This window comes from Phalangium opilio, unplaced genomic scaffold (genome assembly GCF_054372755.1).
Source record: "Phalangium opilio isolate 3A_F unplaced genomic scaffold, DU_Popi_V2 ptg000003l_1, whole genome shotgun sequence".
In the NCBI taxonomy this organism is placed as follows: Eukaryota; Metazoa; Arthropoda; class Arachnida; order Opiliones; family Phalangiidae; genus Phalangium; species Phalangium opilio.
Window position 1 is genome coordinate 10609520 of NW_028324145.1, and position 22504 is coordinate 10632023.

General features: G+C 36.2%; 2 protein-coding genes across 4 annotated transcripts in view; both read right to left on the reverse strand.

Annotated features, from left to right (window-relative positions):
• Positions 1-45: 45 nt before the first annotated feature.
• On the reverse strand, positions 46-3717 carry LOC149717770 (uncharacterized). Its single transcript, XM_089840662.1, has 2 exons — positions 286-3717; positions 46-209 (listed from the first exon to the last, which is right to left on the reverse strand). Exons 1-2 carry the CDS (start codon positions 3290-3292, stop codon positions 151-153), a joined length of 3066 nt encoding a protein of 1021 aa, XP_089696788.1. The 5' UTR covers positions 3293-3717; the 3' UTR covers positions 46-150.
• Positions 3718-3888: 171 nt separating this feature from the next.
• LOC149717771 (ribosomal protein S6 kinase alpha-5-like) overlaps positions 3889-22504 on the reverse strand; it is a 39554-nt gene continuing 20938 nt past the window's right edge. For all 3 annotated transcript variants that reach the window (XM_089840663.1, XM_089840665.1, XM_089840664.1), the window contains 9 exons: positions 16210-16497; positions 10633-10748; positions 10342-10452; positions 10110-10193; positions 9878-9981; positions 9287-9749; positions 8773-9165; positions 8420-8644; positions 3889-7691 (listed from right to left, as the gene is read on the reverse strand). In XM_089840663.1, coding sequence (XP_089696789.1) covers positions 6771-7691; positions 8420-8644; positions 8773-9165; positions 9287-9749; positions 9878-9981; positions 10110-10193; positions 10342-10452; positions 10633-10748; positions 16210-16497 — 2705 coding nt within the window. In that variant the 3' untranslated portion in view covers positions 3889-6770. The remainder of the gene's footprint in view (positions 7692-8419; positions 8645-8772; positions 9166-9286; positions 9750-9877; positions 9982-10109; positions 10194-10341; positions 10453-10632; positions 10749-16209; positions 16498-22504) is intronic.

A 22504-nucleotide genomic window follows, 5' to 3' on the forward strand; every position in this document is an offset into this window, starting at 1 on the left:
AGAAAAGTAATAGTTGTCTGTTTTCCAATAATTCTTCCGTACAGATTAGCAAAACAAATTATAAAAATTTATTTTGAAAAATATAATAAATAATAAACACCTGATAAAATCAATAAAAACTATTTAAAATTAACATAACTAAACCCAAAATTAAAAGTGACGATAAGGTATTGGCATTCTTCCTGAATAGCTCGCAGCAAAGTGGTGGGCTATATACATTTCAAGATATTCTCAAATTAAATGAAGCTCGATCAAGAATGAAGTGATTTGTTTAAAAAGACCTACCTAAACATTTCCCAGTGCTAATATCCCTGAAAAAAGTCCTACCGCAGTCACAAAAACGGACATCTCCACGTGTGACACAGCGTTCGTTTCTGGACGCGTCACAATCCCCGGCAGCCACGCAAGGACGTATCATGACCCTTTGGTCAATGCTAGCCTCAAGGCTGCGTTCAATATTTGGAGTATTTCTTACAAATACCGGATTTGGTTCGTCTACCCATAACCCTCCCCTCGAAGGTCCCGCGACCATTCTAGGTTGATTTTCGGGTTCCTCATAAAATGTGGGTCTGGGTCTAGGTCTTTGGAGCGTTCTTATTACTGGCTCAGTTGGCTGATCTGGCTGGAAAGATAATCCTATATGTTGTTCGGGCCTCAGATGTTCAATGGGATGTTCCCAGGGTCGTTCGGGCATCAAATATTCCACGGGTTGTTCTCGTTCCGGCAACAAGTATTCCATGGGACGCTCTCGTTCGGGCACCAAATATTCCATGGGGGGATGTTCTTGTTCGGGCACCAAGTATTCCATGCGACGTTCGTGTTCGGGTACCAAATATTCCATAGGTCGTTCGTGTTCGGGTACCAAATATTCCATGGGTCGTTCGTGTTCGGGTACCAAATATTCCATGGGTCGTTCGTGTTCGGGTACCAAATATTCCATGGGTCGTTCGTGTTCGGGTACCAAATATTCCATGGGTCGTTCGTGTTCGGGTACCAAATATTCCAAGCGACGTTCGTGTTCGGGTACCAAATATTCCATGCGACGTTCGTGTTCGGGTACCAAATATTCCATGCGACGTTCGTGTTCGGGTACCAAATATTCCATGCGACGTTCGTGTTCGGGTACCAAATATTCCATGCGACGTTCGTGTTCGGGTACCAAATATTCCATGCGACGTTCGTGTTCGGGTACCAAATATTCCATGCGACGTTCGTGTTCGGGTACCAAATATTCCATAGGTCGTTCATGTTCGGGTACCAAATATTCCTTGGGTCGTTCATGTTCGGGTACCAAATATTCCATAGGTCGTTCATGTTCGGGTACCAAATATTCCATAGGTCGTTCATGTTCGGGTACCAAATATTCCATGGGTCGTCCTTGCTCGGGTACAAAATATTCCATGGGTCGTCCTTGCTCGGGTACAAAATATTTCATGGGTCGTCCTTGCTCGGGTACAAAATATTCTAAGGGTCTTTCAGGTGCAAAATATTCCATGGGTCGTTCTTGTACGGGTCCAAAATATTCCATGGGTCTTTCGGGTGCAAAATATTCAATAGGTCTTTCTGGTACAAAATATTCCATAGGCCATTCTCGTTCGGGTGCCACATATTCGACAGGTCTTTCGGGTACAAAATATTCTACTGGTTGCTCCGGTTCAGAACGTCTCAAGGGCTGTTCCGGTACCAAATGTTCCACGGGATGTTCATACACAAGTCTTGGAGTACTTTCTAAAGGTTCAAAATTTTCCCTTGGTTCATTAGTTACCAGGTTACGCTTTGGAATAAGCTCTTCAATTCGTTTAGTAAAAATCGAAGTGTCTGCGTCAACAGGAAATAATCTTCTATCACTAACTTCTACGGTAGGTCTAACAGTTTGTAAATCTGAAAATTTCCGTGGCATAGGCGTCGTGGGCGACGTGGGTGGTATAGCGTGGTTTCTAGTAAAGATCGCCATAGTTGGAGGCGGTATGACAGACGTCTCTATTGCAGAAGAGGGCCTAAGAGGCGTCTCCATTGTAGGAGAGGGCATGAGATTCGTCTCCAATTTGCTTGTTGGATTCCAGGTACTTGTGTCCGATCGACCAAGTGGAAACTCTATAGTTAACCCCTCATCCGAAGTACTTGTATCAGTAAGTATCTCAGACTCGGTAGTTAGCATAGTATCATTCGGGACTTCTGTCAAACTTCTGTCCTCAAAAATGATGGTGACATTTTCTGGTACATGTACGTCTAAATTTGAAATTGTTGATTCGTCAATTGGCGTAGAGCTCGTACCCGTGTTTAGTGCTTCAGAGCGCTCAGTTAAATTACTGCTGTCTTCAGAATCATCCAGTCCTTCAAAAATAATTGTTACATCTTCGGGAAGGTCCAGCAACCCTTTATTCTTTGTCTCCGTGTTATTTTCAAGGTCGTCTTGTCGAGTATCAAAAACATTGTTTGTTTCGTTATCTTCTACTCCTAGATCATTAACCTCTGTAGTGTTTTCAATAGGTAAAGTTGAGTTGATGTTTGCATCCGATCTTATCTCGATCTTATCAAACTTAATTGGCAATACGTCACCGGATAGCATTGTTTCATCACTACCACGATAGTCCACGAAGATAATAGTTAAATTTTCGGGAAATTCCGTAATGGTTGTACTTGTGGTTTCATTTTCTGTCTGGCTTGAAGTATTTGTTCCTTGAGAAATTGAGATATCTGCCTTCCCCGTCAAAGTCGAGGATGTGTTTGAAATCAGATTAGTATCATTTTGTCCAGGGGTTGAAATACTTTCTATTTCCTCGAAAATTATGGTTACATTATCGGGAACATCTATAAACCAACTTGGGGTAGTCGATTCAAGCTTTGGGTTTAGACCAGTTTCGTTGTCGGGGACATCTATTAGGTTATTGGTATCATTTTCCGTAGTTACGTCATTAAGAATGGTGTCATCATCACCATCATCGGGATCAAGGCCTTCAAAAATTATAGTTACATCTTCTGGAATAGTTTCATCTGTGGTAGTTGTCTTCTTGGTTGTTATCACTTGGTCGGTAGATGGGACGAATAAGGTCAAAGGATCACTTTGAATATCTTGGAAAGATCGCGTTTCATCATTCAAGTTGGTTACTCTGGTTCCCACGTTGGCCAATAGTTTTAAAACATTATCGGCCGCACCAATTCCATCGCTTTGAATTTGGGTTATGATCCTCTTCGAATTTGAATTTAACTTGGTGGTCGAATTATTAGACTGAATACCACCACGCGTAAACCAACTGTCCACTTCAATTACTCCATCGGGCCAGTATACCATCCAAGTATCATGGCTTGTCTCAGACGTTTGTAAAGTTAAGGATTTAATCCATGGTTTACGTACATCCGGTTTGACGGACGGTGGTTTTAAAGCTTCCGGTAAGGTATTGACGTATGACGCGTCGTCGATATCGGTAATGGAAAAAATCCATGTCCAAGCCGAATTAGACTCATTTGTGAAGGATTTAAAAATCGAATTATTCTGGTTAAAAGATGATACCTCAATCGTAATGATAATAAAAGCGAAGAAACCTAAAGAACCACGACGCGCATGCAATAAGTCCTTTAAAATAATTAATTACATTCAATTACCACTCACCTTGAATCAAATTAAATCTTAGTAGGCATAGTTGTTGCGCCATAACGGAGCGTGACTTTGAACCAACCCGTATCGTGTCAAACTTCGACTAACCATCAGTGAAAATTAAATAAAATTTAGGGGTTTTTTTTCGCCCCTATGTTGAAATAACTTAATTAATTGAAAGGTGCATTCCCTGATCCAATGATATTGATAATTAATACGCAGCTGTCAATCTATAAAAACCTGCAAAAATATAGGCCAGTATGCCTATTTTTATCAGCCATCTGTAAAATAGGTATTTTTAGAAAAATCTTTATTAAAACAAAGTGTACAATATAATTTTTATTAAGGTAATTTTTTTACGCATTGAAATGTTAGCAAATAATTTTTAAACCATCACATAACCATGATTGGTTCATAGTATTATTTATTTATTATTTTTTGATATTGGTTTAAAAATATTTAAACCACGTATTTTTTCGTTTGTTATTGGTATGGAAATACTTGGTATGGAATGTAATATGATATTATGTTTATCAACGAACGACCAATGAAATCTCATTGTTTGTCTGTCTGTCTGTCTGTCTATTTGCATAACTCCGCAGTTCTAATTTGTTTCGTTTTTCGTTTTGGTGATTAGTTTATTTTTTTTTTTGTTTGTTTAATTTCTCGTTAAATCTTTTCATTGATCAACAAAAGGCACAGTGACTTCTTTTTTTTTTAACAACTTCAAAAAGGCATAGAATTATCAGAATTATTCATAGCCTTTTTTACGCTCCTCAAATATATACATTAATATTTCAATATATATATATATATATATATAGACCATATTACAATAATTCGTTATTAAATATTGTAAATTTAAAAATAAAAAAATTTCAACATTTCCATATATATTTTTTATGCTTTTTTTGACTCTATCAATATCCTCTCTCCCAATCTATTCTAATTTAAAATATATACATAAAATTATCATATTTAATATATATATTTTTGCGGAAGGGGACTTTATTTATTTATTAATATGCCATAATTTGGAAATAATTACTCTTTTCCTTAATTGTGATATAATTTATCTGTTAATTAATTTTTTTCAATTAAATTAAATTAAAATATAATTGATTAAGTCTAATTATATATTAATCGCGTTAATTATTACAGGTGTGTGACTAATTAACCATTGTAAGTTATTTTTGGGGTAATAAAATAGATTTTTTATACGTATATATTTCTTTTCAGAATCTCTATCCTTTCAATTAAAATTATTATAATGAGGCATTAAATTATGGAAGTAGATTGTAATTAAGCCCTGTTAAATTTAAATAATTATGCAAATTTATTAGATTGAATAAATTATTTTTAGGCCAAAATAGGTCTAAGTATTGCCTTTCATTATTGACTGGGGGTTTCTTTTATTCTAATTACATTTTCTTTAATTTATTAAAATCTGTAGCTAAAGAGATAACTAGGCCTAATTTTATTAGACTTAAACTAAATTTTTAAACCAATTAAAATCAAGGATTTAAAACGTAAATGCCCTGGATAATTTTTAAAAGCTTAAACTGGGGTTAGATCTCACGATTATTGCACAAAATATAAGATTCATTTTCCCTAATTTTTTTAGACCAGAATTGGAGGTTTAATTATTATTAAAAAATTTTTTAATATCGAATACACTTTATTTCTTTAAAAATATTAAAATATATAGTATATTTTATTTAATTTCTTGTTATAAAGAATTTTAGTTATTTTTTAAATTTAAATAATAAATATAAGAATAATAATTAATTATTACACTAAAATAATCTAAGTTATAAATGAAATAAAATAAAAGAGGGGGTGGGGGGGAGATAATTGAAGGAGTTTTAAATAACTGATTAATTAATTAATTAATTAATTAAAAATAAGCCAATAGCTTAATTATCATTATTTTACCACGATTTGATATTTAGTAATTTAATTTATGATTAAAATTGATTTGATGATAATTAATAACGAATTTAACGCAGATTTCATTCATGGTTATTATTAATTTCATTCTTTATTTAAAGGCACGATGTTTTTAACCTTAATTAAGGTTAATTAATTTTAAATATTATAGAGAATAAATACTGTTTTACTGTAGGACTGAAGGAGCAAACATTGAACGCGATTTGTTTTTTGCTGTTTAATAATTAATTAATAATTAATGAATGACAATTGTTTTGGATAAAAACCTTTAATTAAAAAAAAATCAATATTTTAAAAAACGGGGATGAAATTTAGCTCATTTTGAATTTTAATTGATAAGTGATTGTAGGCCTATCCCTTAATTATCTGAGGGGGGCGTCTTCCTTTTTATAGCTTTATAAGTAAGCTAAAAAATGTCGTTTAGAATTTGTTTAAATAAATTAATAGTGATTTATAAATTAGCTACCATTTTCAATAGCTTTTCCTTTAAATTCTCAGAATTGCGGTTGAACTTTCAAGATCAATAAAACCATTCATTTAAAGGGATGTACAATCCGTTATGTATGGGCGGGGCCTATATCAAACTTATCTTCCATCAAATATAGCTCTACTGAGCATGCGTGAAGTTCGTAGCATTATCAGTGCATTATCTACCGTAGAAACAGACGTTCAAGCAGACGACAGCCTAATCACTACTCCAGGATATAGTAACACTACTACTAAAAATATAGTTCTTGAGTCTTATAGACACGCCCATACATAACGGATTGTACATCCCTTTAAAACCCAAAAAAAGAACGTTTGAAATAAAAAAATTAAAAAGGACATGGGGTAGGTAGGTAAGAGATAAAACATTTGTACTTCATGATAGGAGAGGAGACAAAATTTGGGGGCAAAATTTCATGATAAAATATTGAAGAGAGAAAAAACAGAATAAAATTTCGATCCTTTTTGGGGGTTAATTTGTAGTATCAAATATATAGTTAGTTATTCATCGATTTGATCAGGGGTTAGATGAAAATTCGAAGTAGGAAGTCAAAGAAAGAAAGAAAGAAAGAAAGTCATTCTTTCATGGTAGGCCTAGTATGTTCAAACTCGTGGCGTAGTTTTTATCTTCGATTTTAAAATGTTTCTTATTCAGGATGGTAGTTTTTTGGTTTTCAACTCATTCATTTCCTTTTCAGTAGACGCGCGATTCCGAAATGTGTTTGTTGATGGTTAAAAATCACGATTGCTCGTTAAGGCAGGGTTTCTTACTAGGACTAACATTGGTAGCGAAGGAATAATGTCCGTTATCGCCGTCTTTGAGTTTTCGTTTCCTTAATCTCGTGTTGGGTCCCATTTTGTCATCTTTTCTCAAAACCAGAACGGGAATGGCTGGTTTGACGTCGATAATTTGAACTTCATCCTCGATAATCTGTACATCATCGTCGGTATCGCGTCGCGATAAAGTTACTTCTTGACCAGTTTCCTCGGGAATGGTCTCCTTTGTCAAGTTCGTTACGGTCGCGGGTAAAGTGGACAAGTACGCGGACACTTTGTTCTTGGGGAAGTTGAAGATTTCGTTGCCCGTCGTGGCTGGCGAGAAACCGAGGGATTTGAGGGAATCGCAGGACTTGGTAGGATTGGGAGAAGTACCGGAAGTCGATGAACCGGCCGAGTTTTGTCGCCCGCAACAACTGGAACAACTGCTGGAACTCAGGGACGAACTGCTACTTCTAGCGTCCGTGGAACTCTTCTTTTGTTTGCGTCTTTGGGCGAGAGGAGCGGCGGAAACGTCCAAGAGTCTAAAACCGGCGCGCGAGGCTTGGTGAAAAGCGTCGAAGGTGGCCTTCAAGGCGCTTTCCGCGGCGCGAGGTGAAGAGGAAGAACTGAGAACGTCCGGGGTCATGAGTAGGTGGTTGGAGAAGAGGGTGCGTTTGTGGCCTTTGACCCAAGGGTGGCAACGAAGGTCGTGCATAGTTAGGCGCTTGGCCGGGTCAACGGCCAATAGGCCTTTGATGACCTCTTTGGCCTGGTGCGAGACTCGGCTCCAAGCGGAGTCGTCGAAAGAATACTCGCCTTCGCGAATTCTTTGCACAATCACAGATGGGCTGACTTTACTACTGTACGACTGGAAGGGAGTCTTACCGGACAGCATAGTGTACTGAAGGGAAATAAATGGTTTTCGATACTCAACTTTCACGTTTCTTTACGTTTTTCATGACTCGTGAAACCATTAAAAGCCGCCGACGAATGATAAAAGCCAGTAATGCTTATCTTCCACAATGAGATTTACCGCGATACCAATAACCACAGGGATTTACCGCGATACCAATAACCATAGCGATTTACCGTGATGCAAAATAACCATAGCGTTTTACCGCGATGCAAAATAACCATAGCGTTTTACCGCGATACCAATAACCATAGCGATTTACCGTGATACAAAATAACCATAGCGTTTTACCGCGATTATACAGGGCCGGATTAAAGGGGGGGGCCAAGGGGGCACTGGCCCCCGGGCGCAAGGCCTGTTGGGGGCGCATTGAGTTAAACTATTCCCCCTTAGCGACATTTACTGTTCCGTTTTTACCGACTTAAGGGGGCGCACACTATCTCGGCCCCCGGGTGCAAAAATGCTTAATCCGGCCCTGGCGCGATACCAATAACCATAGCGTTTTACCGCGATACCAATAACCATAGCGATTTACCGTGATACCAATAACCATAGCGATTTACCGCGATACCAATAACCATAGCGATTTTCGCGCCAAAACCAAACAGTAAAACGTGGCAAAAAACGAACGCGTTTCGTGTACTTATGAGCCCCAATATGCCAATGATACGATTTATATGACCAGAACCAAAATGAAACGGATATATGGTACTCACCAAAATGACACCAAGACTCCAAAGATCACAGGATTCGTCGTAACCGGCGTTCGAGGTGGCTCCACCGGAACCTGGAATGGCTGTTTTGAGAACCTCGGGGGCGGCGTACTGAGTGGTGAAACAAGGCGTCTTCATCGGTTGGTTTTCTGGCGGTCGAAGTCGGGCGAAACCAAAATCAACCACTTTGATTTGAGAGTTGTCAGTTTTGTCGCAGAACAACAGATTCTGCAGAACCAAAGAAAGATAAAAAGAGAAAGATTTAGAAACAATTTAATTCCCTTAACAAAAGTCCCTCAACTCGTATCATAAGAAATCCCCGACCCGATTTAAGAGTAAAAGAAAGACGGACTCACCTCCGGTTTCAGATCTCTATGGACGACACCTTTGGCGTGCATATAGTTGACAGCGGACACCAATTGCCTAAAGATGACACCGGCTTCGGTTTCCGTGAATTGCGGACGTTTTCTTATCCTATCCAACAGCTCGCCTCCTTTCAAGAGTTCGAGAACCAAGTAGGTATGGACTTCGTCTTGATAGACTTCGTGGTAATTGACTATGTTAGGATGACCCTGGCACGCCTTGAGCAACTGAACTTCGCTACCGGCGTCCAATCGGCGGCTAATAATTTTGACGGCGTATTCCACACCGGTGGTGCGATGAATACATCGACGACACACCGAGAAACTACCGTCTCCCAAAATGCCCTCTTTCGTAACCAGTTCGTAGTTTAGGAAAAATTCAGAATCCTAAATGCGAAGAAAGCGGAATTTTGGGTTAGGAACTTGGTTGGGCAACTTTTGGTGATAATTTGGTAATTTTAGCTTCCAGTGGGATAAGTAACAAGAGTAACTATCGAAAGCCACTTACTTTAAACCTGTAGGCGAGAAGCTGGGCGGCGTGAGGTCTGGGATCACTCTTGAGGTAAAAAAGGTCGTCGTTGACGATGTTATCGTTAAAAATGTCGTCACTAATGACGTTGTCGCTGAAGAGAACGGATGGCGCGACGTAAGAGTACCCCTTGAAGATCCTGTCAGTACTGGGCGGTGTCAAACCGGGGGAATCAGCGGCCACCATGGACGTAAACTCATCAGCGAAATTGCTAACGTCTAGCTCGTCAATAATCTTAGGGACAAACGGAGCGGGAACCTTCTTGTTGGCCAGATCGGTCCAATTGAAACCATTGAAGAAACTATGCCTCTTAATTTCCAGAGCGTCTTCTGGTCCACCGCCTAATCTTCGCTTGGGGTCCTTGTTAAGTAAGTTCATAATAAAATCCCTAACTTCGGGAGAAAGACGGTCCGGAATGGGCGGGGTTTGTTTCAAGATACGTCTTTAAGAAAAGTAATTGAAGCCGCGAGTAATTAGTTTAATAGTTAAATAACCCTTAGAGTTCTTTCCTTATATATTATACCGAGGTCAAGTACTTGGAAAAATACATAATAAAAGAAGTCCAATTACCTTGATATTTCTGACTGCGTATTTTTTTCACCTTCCACCGTAAATGGGGAAGCACCGGTCAGGAGTTCGTAGGCCAAAACTCCAACACTCCACCAATCAACGCTCTACAAAACGAAAGAGAAAAAAATCAAAAATAATTAATACCAATAATTCCCACGAGAAAATGGAATATTCTAGAATTAATTTCCTGTATTTAAAATATTTTAGATCAATTAAAGAAACAAGTACTTACAAAATCATGTCCATTACTGCCTCCTCTGACTACTTCGGGGGCCATGTACTCTATCGTGCCACAAAAAGAATAAGTTCTTTGGTCCTAGAATTAGAAAGATCAAAAAAAAAAAAAAATTCCCATGAGAAGGTGAATTAAGGAATATTAATGAAATGCCTTTAAGGCAAAAATCAAAACTGGATTAGGCCTATAATAAGTTAAAAATGGAAACGAAACGAAACGAGTGAATTACCTTCTCGTGTGGTAGGAACTCTTTACTCAAGCCAAAGTCGGTCAAGACAATGTGGCCTTGGGCGTCTAATAGGATGTTTTCCAGTTTAATATCGCGGTAGATAATTCCCAACTATAAAATAGAAAAAAAAAAAAATTACCGCACTCTAAATTTAGTTACATTAAAGGGTTTGTTTTAAAGTACTTTAAAAGACAAGTATTATTGAAGTTTCAAAATTATTAGTATTATGTTTATTTTGGGGATTTTTTTTTCTTTCTCTTTAAAAAAAAATAAGGGGGAATTTCAACTGACCTTGTGTAGGTGTTCCAAGGCGAGAATAATTTCACCGATATAAACACGAACTTCCTCCTCTAAGAATCTATCTCTTTGGTACAAGTGAGTAAAAAGTTCGCCTCCACTAACGTAATCTAAAGAAGAAGAAAAACATAAAATAAAATAAATAAAAACTATGAACAGTTGTTTAATTAAAATTTCATTTATAATTATCGCAATTAAAATTTTTAACCTAAGTGTAATTAAAATGCTTGCGTATACTACCACCACTTTTCCAATTGCATTTAAACGTCGAATTAAATAATAAATTCATCATTTTAAGTTATTAAAATAATTAGGCCTATATAGTATGATGAATATTAAATTGCATAAATTTCTTCCCATCAAATATTATAATAAATGTATAAATGTTTGACCCGTATTCGACAATTGCACCAGAAATCATAATTTCTAGTTTTCTGGAAATTCAGTATTTTTTAAAGTCATAATAGTAGAATTTAGTCAATTATAATAATCACGTCGTTGTGTTTTAATACCGTCGTTCATAATTTCATAAAGCAAGCTTTGCCTGGAAAATCTGGGGAACTCGATGTATGTACTACTGTATACGGTGGAGCTTACACAGCACATTGGTTTAAACTAAGTTAAGTCCCGCCTTTCTTTACCCTAGATTTTATTAAATAAACTCAGAGTGGGTCACCGCGTTCGCGAAAAATTAAGAGAACGATTGAGCTTGGTAAAAACCTTCTACAGCACTACCATGCATGAGCTGAGCGTTCCACGGTTAATTTTTATTTTTCATTTATTTTCTTCAAAAGTTAAAAACGTTTTTTGAAAGCTCCGTACGTACTAAATAATTACGGCGTTTCTCTACTTCTCTCTCGCGGTTTCTTTCGGCATTGCTAATTTCGTTCCGTAACTTTTGTATTTTGATGGAAGTTTAGTTATACAAAAAAAAGAGAGAGAGAATTTTACCCACGTGCTTCCCTTGACTTACTTTCTATTTCTTTTTCTTTTTTATAATTTTAATTTTTTAACGTATTATTAAATATTTAGTTTCAACAAAAACTTGCGTGAAAATACGTATTTACGCCATTTTAATTTAAAACATAGCTTGCAAAGTTATAGGAGCTTGTTTACTATAGAATAATGGCAGTTTCCTTGCTTTGACTGTGTTAAGGTCTATGGACAAATAATATGGGGTGCTATGAAAACACAAAAAAAAACAGTTGCCTCTTGAGGTTTTGTTTACGCGCCTTTATGTACGTCAGATTGAAATTAGCATATTTTAGGTATGAAAATGAACCTATATTTTGTGTATCATATATATATATATAATTATTCTCATCCACAATTGGGACGAATTTTATAACATATTCGGTAATTTCAACTATCGATTCCAGGTGGTTCATATTTTAGGCAACATTTTCCAAAGGGCGTTTGAACCCTGAAACAAAATCACATCACGCGCCCAAACAGATGATACTGGAACAAGGGCTAGGATGAAACAATTTGCCATCCACAAAACCGAAACGCAAAATTGTCGATTTATCCCAAAAAAAAATACGTGGGTTTGAATTTAACGGTATATTTTCTATCAATGAAATAAGTCCCACTCTCTCGAAAAATTTTAAACTTTTAAATTACGTAACCTTTAAAAACCCACACCCCGATCCAATATTTCTTATGCTTTTCTATTTAGTAGTAAATGTAGATGTACTGTACAAACATTCTTCGCATTGCAGTTATTTCATTCAGAAAAAACGATTAGAAAAACTTGGGTAAATTTTAAATGAATAGGCTATCATAACGATCAGTTTGATCATAAGTTTATAAGATATGTTCCATAAGTAAGCATGGCACTTCCTATGCTTCGTAATGCTAGAGACTTTCAGCTCGAGCTAGTTCGAGAACGACGGAAGCGAGAATTGATTTGCCTACACTCGGTGGTTAATTTTGCAGGACTTCCATCTTCCTATTTAGTCTGTGTACTAAGCCTTTCACATGCAGTGCCTCACCAGGCGTCGCTTTACCTCGAATCTATGAACTACCTGCTAGGTCACTTCATGATAAGCTCTCAGTGACAAACTTATGGAACATATCTTATGAACTTATGGTTTGATTGGGTACCTAATAAATGCAAATACATCACCATTGTTTCTTGAAATCTTTGTACCCTCCATTCGTAAAACAAACCACATTCTTCAATTATACTGTATATTTGATAGATAGACCAATCTTTAAACGGAATTTACCAAGATAAAACGGTATAGGCTACTTAAAAGTATATCTTTCAAAAATATAATGACCTCCGTGTCAAAGGTTAAGTATTATTTGTCAAAAAAAATAAAACTTTTCAAGGTTGTTAGATTCCCCAAGTTTGCTTGCTTACTTAGATAAAGGAAATTCGTAATCTTAAGTTAAAACAATGAGTCACACTAAAAACAAATTCACCAAAAATTACCAACAAAACCAAATTATTTTCCCAAATGATCACGCAACTAAATTGCATCCCCAACTTGACAATATTTTTCATGTAACTTACAAAACATTACACAGTAGAATATATAAGAAATATATTTAGTTTCGTTTCGTTATAAATCTAATCTCGGTTATCTGTTACAAATAATTGCGGCAAAAAAAAAGAAAAATAAAATCATTTCTTTGCTTGCTTGTCCTAAAAATGTTGCCAAATTTTTTCGCCTGGTAAACAAGTTCAACGTTCTAACGAGGAAAGTAAAAAACTTTTTTTTTTAAAAAAAGTTCGCATTCTATTTACTCATTTCATTTCATCTCTATCTATGTGTCACTACCATTTCTACAGTTTTTTTTTCAAACTTACTCTATCCTATTTGACAAATAAAATTTTTGGGTTTATAGGGGAAGGGAAGGGTTCATCGATATTGAGAAATTAAATTTAATATATCACTCTCTTTAGTCTACATGGAGTAATTTTCATGGATTGAGAACGAAAGTCAGTTTAAAATTGCGATTAAATGCATCTTAGTCTAATTTAATATTGCTCCATGGTGGCTGATTGCTATCTGTCAGCGTATTTATTTAATCCAATAGGTATCAATAAATGAAGTCCTTTCGATTATAAAACTCAATCCAAATAAAACGACGACACCTTTATAGAAATATCAGGGAAAGAATTCAACGAAATTGAACTTCAAGATACGACAATTTGGGAAAAAAATGCATAAAAGTAAAACGTTCTAAAACTACAACTACAAACTATCGTAATTAGAGCGTGTAGTATATATTTATATATATAATGAACGTCGTTTTTCCTATAGACCTTTTTCAAACTAAATTAACGCCGTTACGCTTGTAACTTTAAAGCTAATACCAACTTCAAAACACGTGTATGTTCTATGGAAGTTGTAAAATCCTCTACTCTTCAAAAATCCCCAATCAAAATTGTCTAATAACGAACGAATGAACGAACCAACGTCGGTCGACAACTCGACACACACTCTTATACGATTTTATCCCAAGATAAACAAACACAAACAGTTTCCCTCTCCGATATTAGAGCTGAGCTAAAATTTTGTGTAATTTCGAAAGAGCAAAGAAGGGATGCCTCTCAAAGTCTCCCCCGGCGTCTTTTAAAAACATGTTTTTGCAAAATTTCTATTGGTCTATTTAATATTTCTCCTAATAAACAAGGTACTAGTTTCCGAGTCGAAATGGAATATATATATTATATCATAAGTTTATAAGATACGTTTCATAAGTATGACACTACCCATACAAGTTCGTAATGCTACTGAGAGACTTACAGCTCGAGCTAGTACGAGAATTGATTAACTACACTCGGTTACTTAATTTTGCTGGACTTCCATCTTCCTATTCATTCTGCATTACTAAGCCTTTGACATGCAGTACATCTCCCTATTCAGTCTGCATTACTAAGCCTTTGATATGCAGCTCCTCACCAGGCGTCGCTTTACCTCGAATCTATGACCTACCTCACTCACTCACTTCATGACAAGCTCCAGTTTCTAAGTTACCAGTGACAAACTTATCATGGAGCATATCTTATAAACTTATGTTACTACGACGGTAAAATATTTATTATAAATCAGATATGGATGTTGAAATGTTCAAAAGAGAGACAGATAGAGAGGTTTGCGTAGGACCAAAATTTCCTAATCATTTCCAGCTCAAAACGTCCGCCCGTTTCGAATGCGATTGGAATAGCTTAACACATGGAACTTATTTGAATTTGCAATGCCATTTTTTTAACTTTAGCGTTTAACTTCCCTTTAGAACTAGTTTAATATTCGACCTTTTGAACTGGTATTTGTACACCAATAATTGCAACCATTAAAATGGGTTTAATTTTACTTTCACATAACTCTAAAACGAAATATAATATAAGGGTATTAAGTCACAGCCGCGAGTATTTTAACTGAACATTTCATTATCGCACCACCTCAATAGCTAACTAAACTATGCAAGATAAAATGAATATAAGGTTGAATAATAATACAATGATAACACGCACGTTGTATAAACAAGAGAGCTTCGAAGTGTAGTGGTGCGGGTGCATTGTTTTTCTACACGAAAAACTTTCGGGGCAAAAAAAAAAAAAGGAACACAGTGCACCGTAGCGTTCCAACCAGGAAACTAGGCCAAAAGAAAAGTTCATTCAATCTAATTCAACAGGTTGGGTTCCTCATTTTCTTTCTCTTTTTTTATCTACAGGTGAGAGCTCTCGAATCGAAAAGACAGCGTATGAACGCTGATATTTTGAGAAACTCAAGATGTTTACGAAGAAAATAATATTTCAAAGTGTATAAATTGAAGCTAGAATATTTTTCCCAAACCTAACTCTCATTTTTGATAAATGAACGGTGCATTTATGATGTATAATAACGAACTAAAACCAATTAAGAATAAAGCAAACATAAAATAAACGAAATAATTCGGTAAATTTAGTTAGTGTTTTGATGTTGTGTTTTCCTTTCAGAGTCACTATGCAATATTTGTTGTTTAACCGAATGTGGTTCATATCATATAGAGAGCTTTCAATTGGCTGAGTAGTACGTCACAGCCTCCTAAGTCTTACTACTGTTATGGTAGCCATATTGGTGACTATTGGCTTTCCCCAGGACTGCACTAATTACCTCACTAATATTAGCTCCTCCTACAGTCGCAAGCTCTCTATTGGTTTAAAAAAACCACAATTTACTATCTAAAGTAATTTCTCTTCAAAGTATGTTAACGTCATAACCCTCTACCTCTTACCTTAGTGACGTCCCACTTCCTGGGGTACAACAATTGAATTAGTATTTTCTATCACAAAGTTGCCCCCAACGTGGGGGATGCACAGTTCACTCCCCTCTCTACCGAAACTACTCTATACAAGAGTGTTTTACCTGGACACCCAGTCAGTGTAAAATAGTTTAGAAATTTCTAGGCCTACATTTACTAAATGGTTTCTTTAATTTGTCCTTCAAGGTGTAAATTTTAATATTCGACACTATAATTATCACGTAAACCTTGTTTCTGTTCGTAGCTAGAACTCTTTTCCATGGAAGTCGGCCTTTAAGGGAGCGACATATCTAACTAAGAGGAAAGACTTACCTAGAATGAGGTGAAGTTTGGCGTCGGTTTGAAAGGCGTAGTGTAGGGTGACCAGGAAGGGCGATTGTCGGATGGCTTCGAGAACTTGTCGTTCCGTTTTCGTGTGCTCTAGGGTTTTCTGTTTTTGGACGATCGAAGCCTTTTTCAGTACTTTCATGGCGTACAGTTTGCCGTGATCGTGGCCGCCCACTTTGCGCACCAGGAACACCTTCCCGTAAGCACCCGTGCCCAGCACCTTCAACAGCTCGAAGTTGGACATGTCCACCCGGCCATATCCGGTTAAATTGACTGCCATTAAAAGAAAGAAGAGAATGATTAAATTCATGATTCAATTAGTCAGTAAAAAATATATAGCCCTCAAAATCAACACTGATCTGAATATGACCACGTGATAAACACGTGCCAAATTAATTCTATTTTTGTTTTAAAGTCAAAAGTTCAATTGATTATATATTATCGTAAGCATACGTAATATAACAAATGCATTAAGTATGACCTTTTCTTTTGGTTCTGTTTCACCTATAGGGTCTTTCTACACCTTCAGTAACGTATCTCTTGGATGTCATACTAATTGTAATTATCTCTCAACAGCTTATTTTACCCCTAACCTTTAACCCTTTTTATGGTATAAAAATAAGCTTCGTTCATATTTAAATCATTCTTTGATTGGGCAGATGCCGGTAGCAGACGACGTCCGGCCTAAACCACCCAACCAAACAAAACCATCCTTTTATTGACAAAGAACAAAGCTAAATCTAAACCTAATTGAGCTAAAATATCCTCTTCTAAATTCCAGGAAAAACACAAATTAATCATCAAAAAACCACGTGCAATTTTTTCCCTCAGAAATATATTGGGTTTTGTTGGAATGTGCAGGTATATTTATATATATAACTAAAATAATAATTGTTTCTTCTAAACGGATTTTACTATATATTGTTCATTTCCGGCTTTACGTTATTTCGCGGTTTACTGAACGCTACAAATCGTTTTCCCTCTTTACTTCTTCTATCAAAAACTCCGCCATTTTCCATTATATCAGAGTCCCCTTTTTAATAATATTAAAAGAAAAAAATTAAATCTTACTAAAATCGCTGAAAAAAAAAATATATCTTTCCTTGCTTTTATCAGATATAATAAAATAACCTACAATTTTTTTCCCTTACATTACATTCATTTCGCAATAATAAAAAATATTTTTATTTAAAAAAAGTTAAATACTAAAATGGAAAATGGACGAACGAGTTAAACGCGTTTAGAAAACGGGAAGGTGGGTTATTTTTAAACAGGAGTAGGACCTCCAAGTTGGGCGCTATTTTTAAATAAAATGTTCTAACAATGTCAGATGGTGCCGGAGTTAGGAATAATAATAATATAGACAAGATTTTAATTGAAAGTTGAAGCTTAGATCATTCACGTTGATAATAAATAATAAGAGAGTTTTTAAGAGTGAGAGGTTGGGTTTTTGTGTATGGGAAAAACGCCAGTGTATTGTCAAGTATATCTTTTGATAATTCTGTTTTTTTTATATATATGTATAATTCGAGTACCCCTTTTAAAGAACATAAAATAAAAATGCGAACAGATGTTAGTCCTCCAATTTGAATCTAGCTCGAGTAACATAACATACGAGTTACCGAGTATCATAAGGGTTCGCTTTATCAATAATATTAATTAAAGATTCTAATGAAATATGGTCTTAGTTTTGCAATGACAAAGGATATCAATTACGTAATTTTCGTCCCAGTGTTGCCAGGTCGTTAGTCTGCCGCCAACAAAAACAATAAAAGCAAAGAAAACTAAAGCTAGTAATTCAGTTTGAATCAGTTCTAAGGCTTTACACTGCACTGAAGTGGAAGCTGGGAGAGAGAAAGGCTATGAGAGGGGGGTGGTGGAATTTTTATTATCCCCCTTTAGTAAAAATAAAACTACATTTATAGAGTAACGGCACCTACTTGCCTTTGACTGTATCAAAATCTATGGGTAGTTAACATGGAATGCCAATACTCTATTTTTATTTAAATATGAAAACCTCCAGGGACCATAATATCAAACCTATCTTTAGAACTGTAACACAAAGTTCAGAGATATGAACTAAAGAAGAAAAAAATATTTCACGAAAAAAACTCGACACTCGAATCTTTTAAACTTGCAACAAAAAATGTCTTAAGTGTCAAGCAGAAAAACTTAAGCTTCTCATATGAAAGTTTTTGAAATGAACCAAATCAAAAAGTCCTTCCCCCCCCTCCCCAAAGTACTCTTCTTCTCTCTCTCTCTTTCTCTCTTGAAAAGAGTAAGGAGGTAGAGAAGACTTCCTCGATCCTAAATATTAGTTGGCAGTTAAAGAAAGGGGTAAAGGTAACTGCCAAAGTGTCTCGATTTCTTGCCAAGTGGAACACAGCAGTATACTAGCTGCTTAAACCTATAATGCGTAAGTATGGGGTTGCCATAAGGGCTTACACTATCGGCAATGTCCATGAGAGAAATTGAAGTGAAAGAGTGTCTCCTCCAAACGGAAGAGATCATAGGCAATGCATGACCTACTATAATCGGGTTAAAGGGGTAGATATGGAGATAACAATGGAGGATGGTTTGTTTCCGGTGAATCCGTCACCAGGACACGCCCTTTTACGATAAGTACACTACTCCAACAATAAAGCTACTCTACCCTTATATAACCGGTATAAATTAAAGAGGGGGAGGTTCTTCTAGAGAAATTGTACAACTAGACGCGTCATCCGGAACGTTTTAGTACCACGTGACGTCCCTCCCGCGAATCACGACTCTACCACGCGACGTGCGCAGTCGGGTACATTCGATCAAGCCTCAACTAACTATATTATACTAATTATACTTTCACCTATTAAGGATGGCTATAGGTGACCCAAACTTATATGGAATATGATAGACTTATGCTCATATAGCCTATACCATAAAGTTCACCTTACACTTTTTCTTCCTGGTCCGGGTAACTAAAAAGTTTTTCTTCGAATCTCTTGGTTCTAACCAAGTTAAAACGGAACATTTTGAAAGAGTTACGTAAAAATTTTAGTCGACGACTTTTAAAATAAAAATTCTTTTCACACAAGGACTAATTTTTTTCTTCAAGTTCTTCTTCTAGACTTCCCCCTAAGCTTTAAAACTAGTACTACCAACTAACCAGGACATCAGACTAAGTGTACTAAAAAGTAAAAAACTATTCGGGCCATGGGTCTTTTAACACAACAATGACAATGGCATAACACGGTGTGGCATAATCGAAGCCTTAGGAGAAGAACCTCAACTTTCATTGATAATGTAGAGGGAAAGATTGCGTATAAGAAAAATAAACTTAGGTAATAAAGCATTATAACGTATGCGAGTTCCTCTACATTTTGTCTGTCTTAGTCCGTGAAAGAATCCTTGGTACTTTAGTATCAACTTCCTCAATAACTAAAATCTTTTAGTCGAGGTTTTCATATAAATTTTCTTAACTCCAAAAAAAGGGGGGGGGGAAAGGAAGACAGAAGAAACTCGCACCCTGATTGGTTAATTTAACTCAAGCGTGAAAAAGTTTGTTAAGCTTTTGTAAATCTGTCTCTTCCTTATTAACCAACGTTAACAATTTTTTTTCTTCTTCTTTCTCTTTTATTAAAAACCTTTTAAATTAAATTAATTCCTATTCGAGGATCAATAAGCGATTAAAGAAATTAAAAGGAAAAAAATCATGGTCTTTGCATAATATTAACCTAATTAGATAAGTAAGGTATAAGTTTTAACTAAATTGCGTAATAACCTCCCCTGGAGCATGGAATTTAAATAAATATAAACAATAAAAGGTATAGGAACCAAGGCCTAAGGATTAGTTGGCAAACTAATCCATGGTTAAAACATAAAACACTACAGTATGCATACTAAGCGAGCAAGGTTCTATATTGTTTTCCCCTACAAATGGCGTAGGTATGTATGTATGTTTGTCACCTTCCTCAAAAAACTCCTACAATTTTATTCCGACCTCAATTATACAAGGCGGATATAACGAAGGGACCAAACGAATTTAATATTTCATTGTTTGCTAAAATATCAAACCAACTCCACCTCCCAAATTTCTCAGCCTTCTTAAATATAAACGTTTTCCCGGTCAAAATTATTGCCTAGTTTCAAAGGAACAGTATAAAAAAATTCTTCCGTAATTTTACCAATTTCGTTCTGTAAAAATATGACCATATTTCATAAGAATCTCCCTTTAAAAACTAACAAATAAATAAATAAAAGGTAAACCAAGCGTAAAATACATCACAAATACCAAAAAACTGGGCGCTATACGCTGCATCACCACCACCTTGCATTGTATTTGTTCAATACAGCGATAACCTCCTCTAACCATGGCGTATATACACACGTATAAACATCCATCCATAATATAAGGTTTATATAACAATCGGTACTCTATGTACATATACATAAGCAGAGACTATACGAAGCTGGAATACATAGTTTATAGACTAGGCGGATTCATACCATTTACACAAGGAGACCAAGCTACTAGGTCCGCCTAGTAGCTTGGCCTCCTGTTGTAAATGGTATAAATCCTCCTAGTCTGAAAACTACGCATAATTAACAAAGATGTACGGTCCGTATTGGAAAGACAGCTAATAGTAGAGGAAGACATTTTAATTTCTGATTAACCTATAGATAGTTTTCACACATGGAGTATTCATACCATTTACACCAGGAAGCCGGGCTATCTGGAGGACAAAAGCAGACGGGTTTTTGTCCTCCAGATAGCCCGGCCTCCTGGTGTAAATGGTATGAATCCTCCATGTGTGAAAACTTTCTATAGAGTTTCCAATCACAATACTAAATTAAAATTAGTAACATTCCATCAATGTTTAATTGTAATTTAATATAATTAAACTTAAAGTAACTACAAATCTCGTATAGACAGACAAAGAGAAAGAAAGAGAGAGTAAACAAAGCAAAATAACAAACAATTGTTTGGTTATTTTGTTGTTTTGCTTTTTAAAAAAAGGGAAAGTTCTCGCCCCCTCCCTTTTCTAGTTATTATTTTTCTAGGGCCTAAATAACATTTAATTTAGGTCTGTTCGCTGCTACAATGTTTTTCCTACAATTAGAAACCAACGTACGCAATCCTTTTTCCGATACTCGAAATTGAAAGAGAGAGAGAGAGTAATATATAGCCTAGATCTAGACCTCAATACGCGCGCGGTAACGATAAAAGTCTGCTATTCCTAATTATACTTCGTATTCAGGCCAACTCTATATACTTGACGCAATCGAGGCTGCCGTTGGCCTCATTCGGAAAAGGGCCGCGACGACGAAACGTCAAACGACATACAAGAAATAGGCTATGAAAGTTCTTCCTATCTATCATATATAGGAAGAAATTTACCCACAACAAAACGTGATTGGTCAACGTGTGTCTGTGTACAAACGCAGGGTTCGTACAACTTTTGGAAAACAAATTTCCCTGAATTTTCCAGGTTTTACCCGTATATGGAGTATCCTATGGAGCAAATGTTAAGGAAGGAGGGAGGGGGGGGGGTGCAAATATGACTATTACATAATCAAAGGACATCCCCGTATCTCTAATATAACCCGAGTTAAGAGCCTCCAAAGTATAGTGTAATGTTAATCCTATGGAGGGTATGTTTATGAACATTTTGCTTAATTACCCGGCCCCTGTTTGACGCAAATTTCCATGAATTTTACTAAAATTCGACACTTTTTTTTCAAATTTCTGGACTTTGAAAGTAAGAAACCACCTGTTTAGTGTTTACACAATAAAACCCGAGGGGGGTTCTCAACTAAAGAGCGAACTTAACAATCAAGTTAATATTTGCTTTTAACAATACAAAAATAATAATAGTACATGGTCCACTAAGGGGTTAGGACCAGTTGCGGGCGGTTATAAAACCTTTGACCCTTCCCGGGGGGGCCCCCGTATCAATAGATAAAACCCTTTGATCTCAATTTCAAGCCACGCCCCATCCTATATTTCCACGACCCGCAAATAAATTTAGGTCAAACTTTAAAAGTGACCCTAATTTTGAATCAATTGAAAGTGAAGAAATAAATTTAAAACTTTCTCAGGAATAATTTTACTTTTAGCCCCTTCCGAGATTGCAAATGAGCAATACCTATATGCTTTACGAAGTCACGTGGTGTTATGGAACTTAGAAGAAGGCAACATTCTTTTTTGGGTCATAAAAATAATAACTTTCTAAAAGATACAAAGTAAATGGGGACAAACATAACGCATGTACCACTGTGTCTGTGTATTGATAAGCCGAAA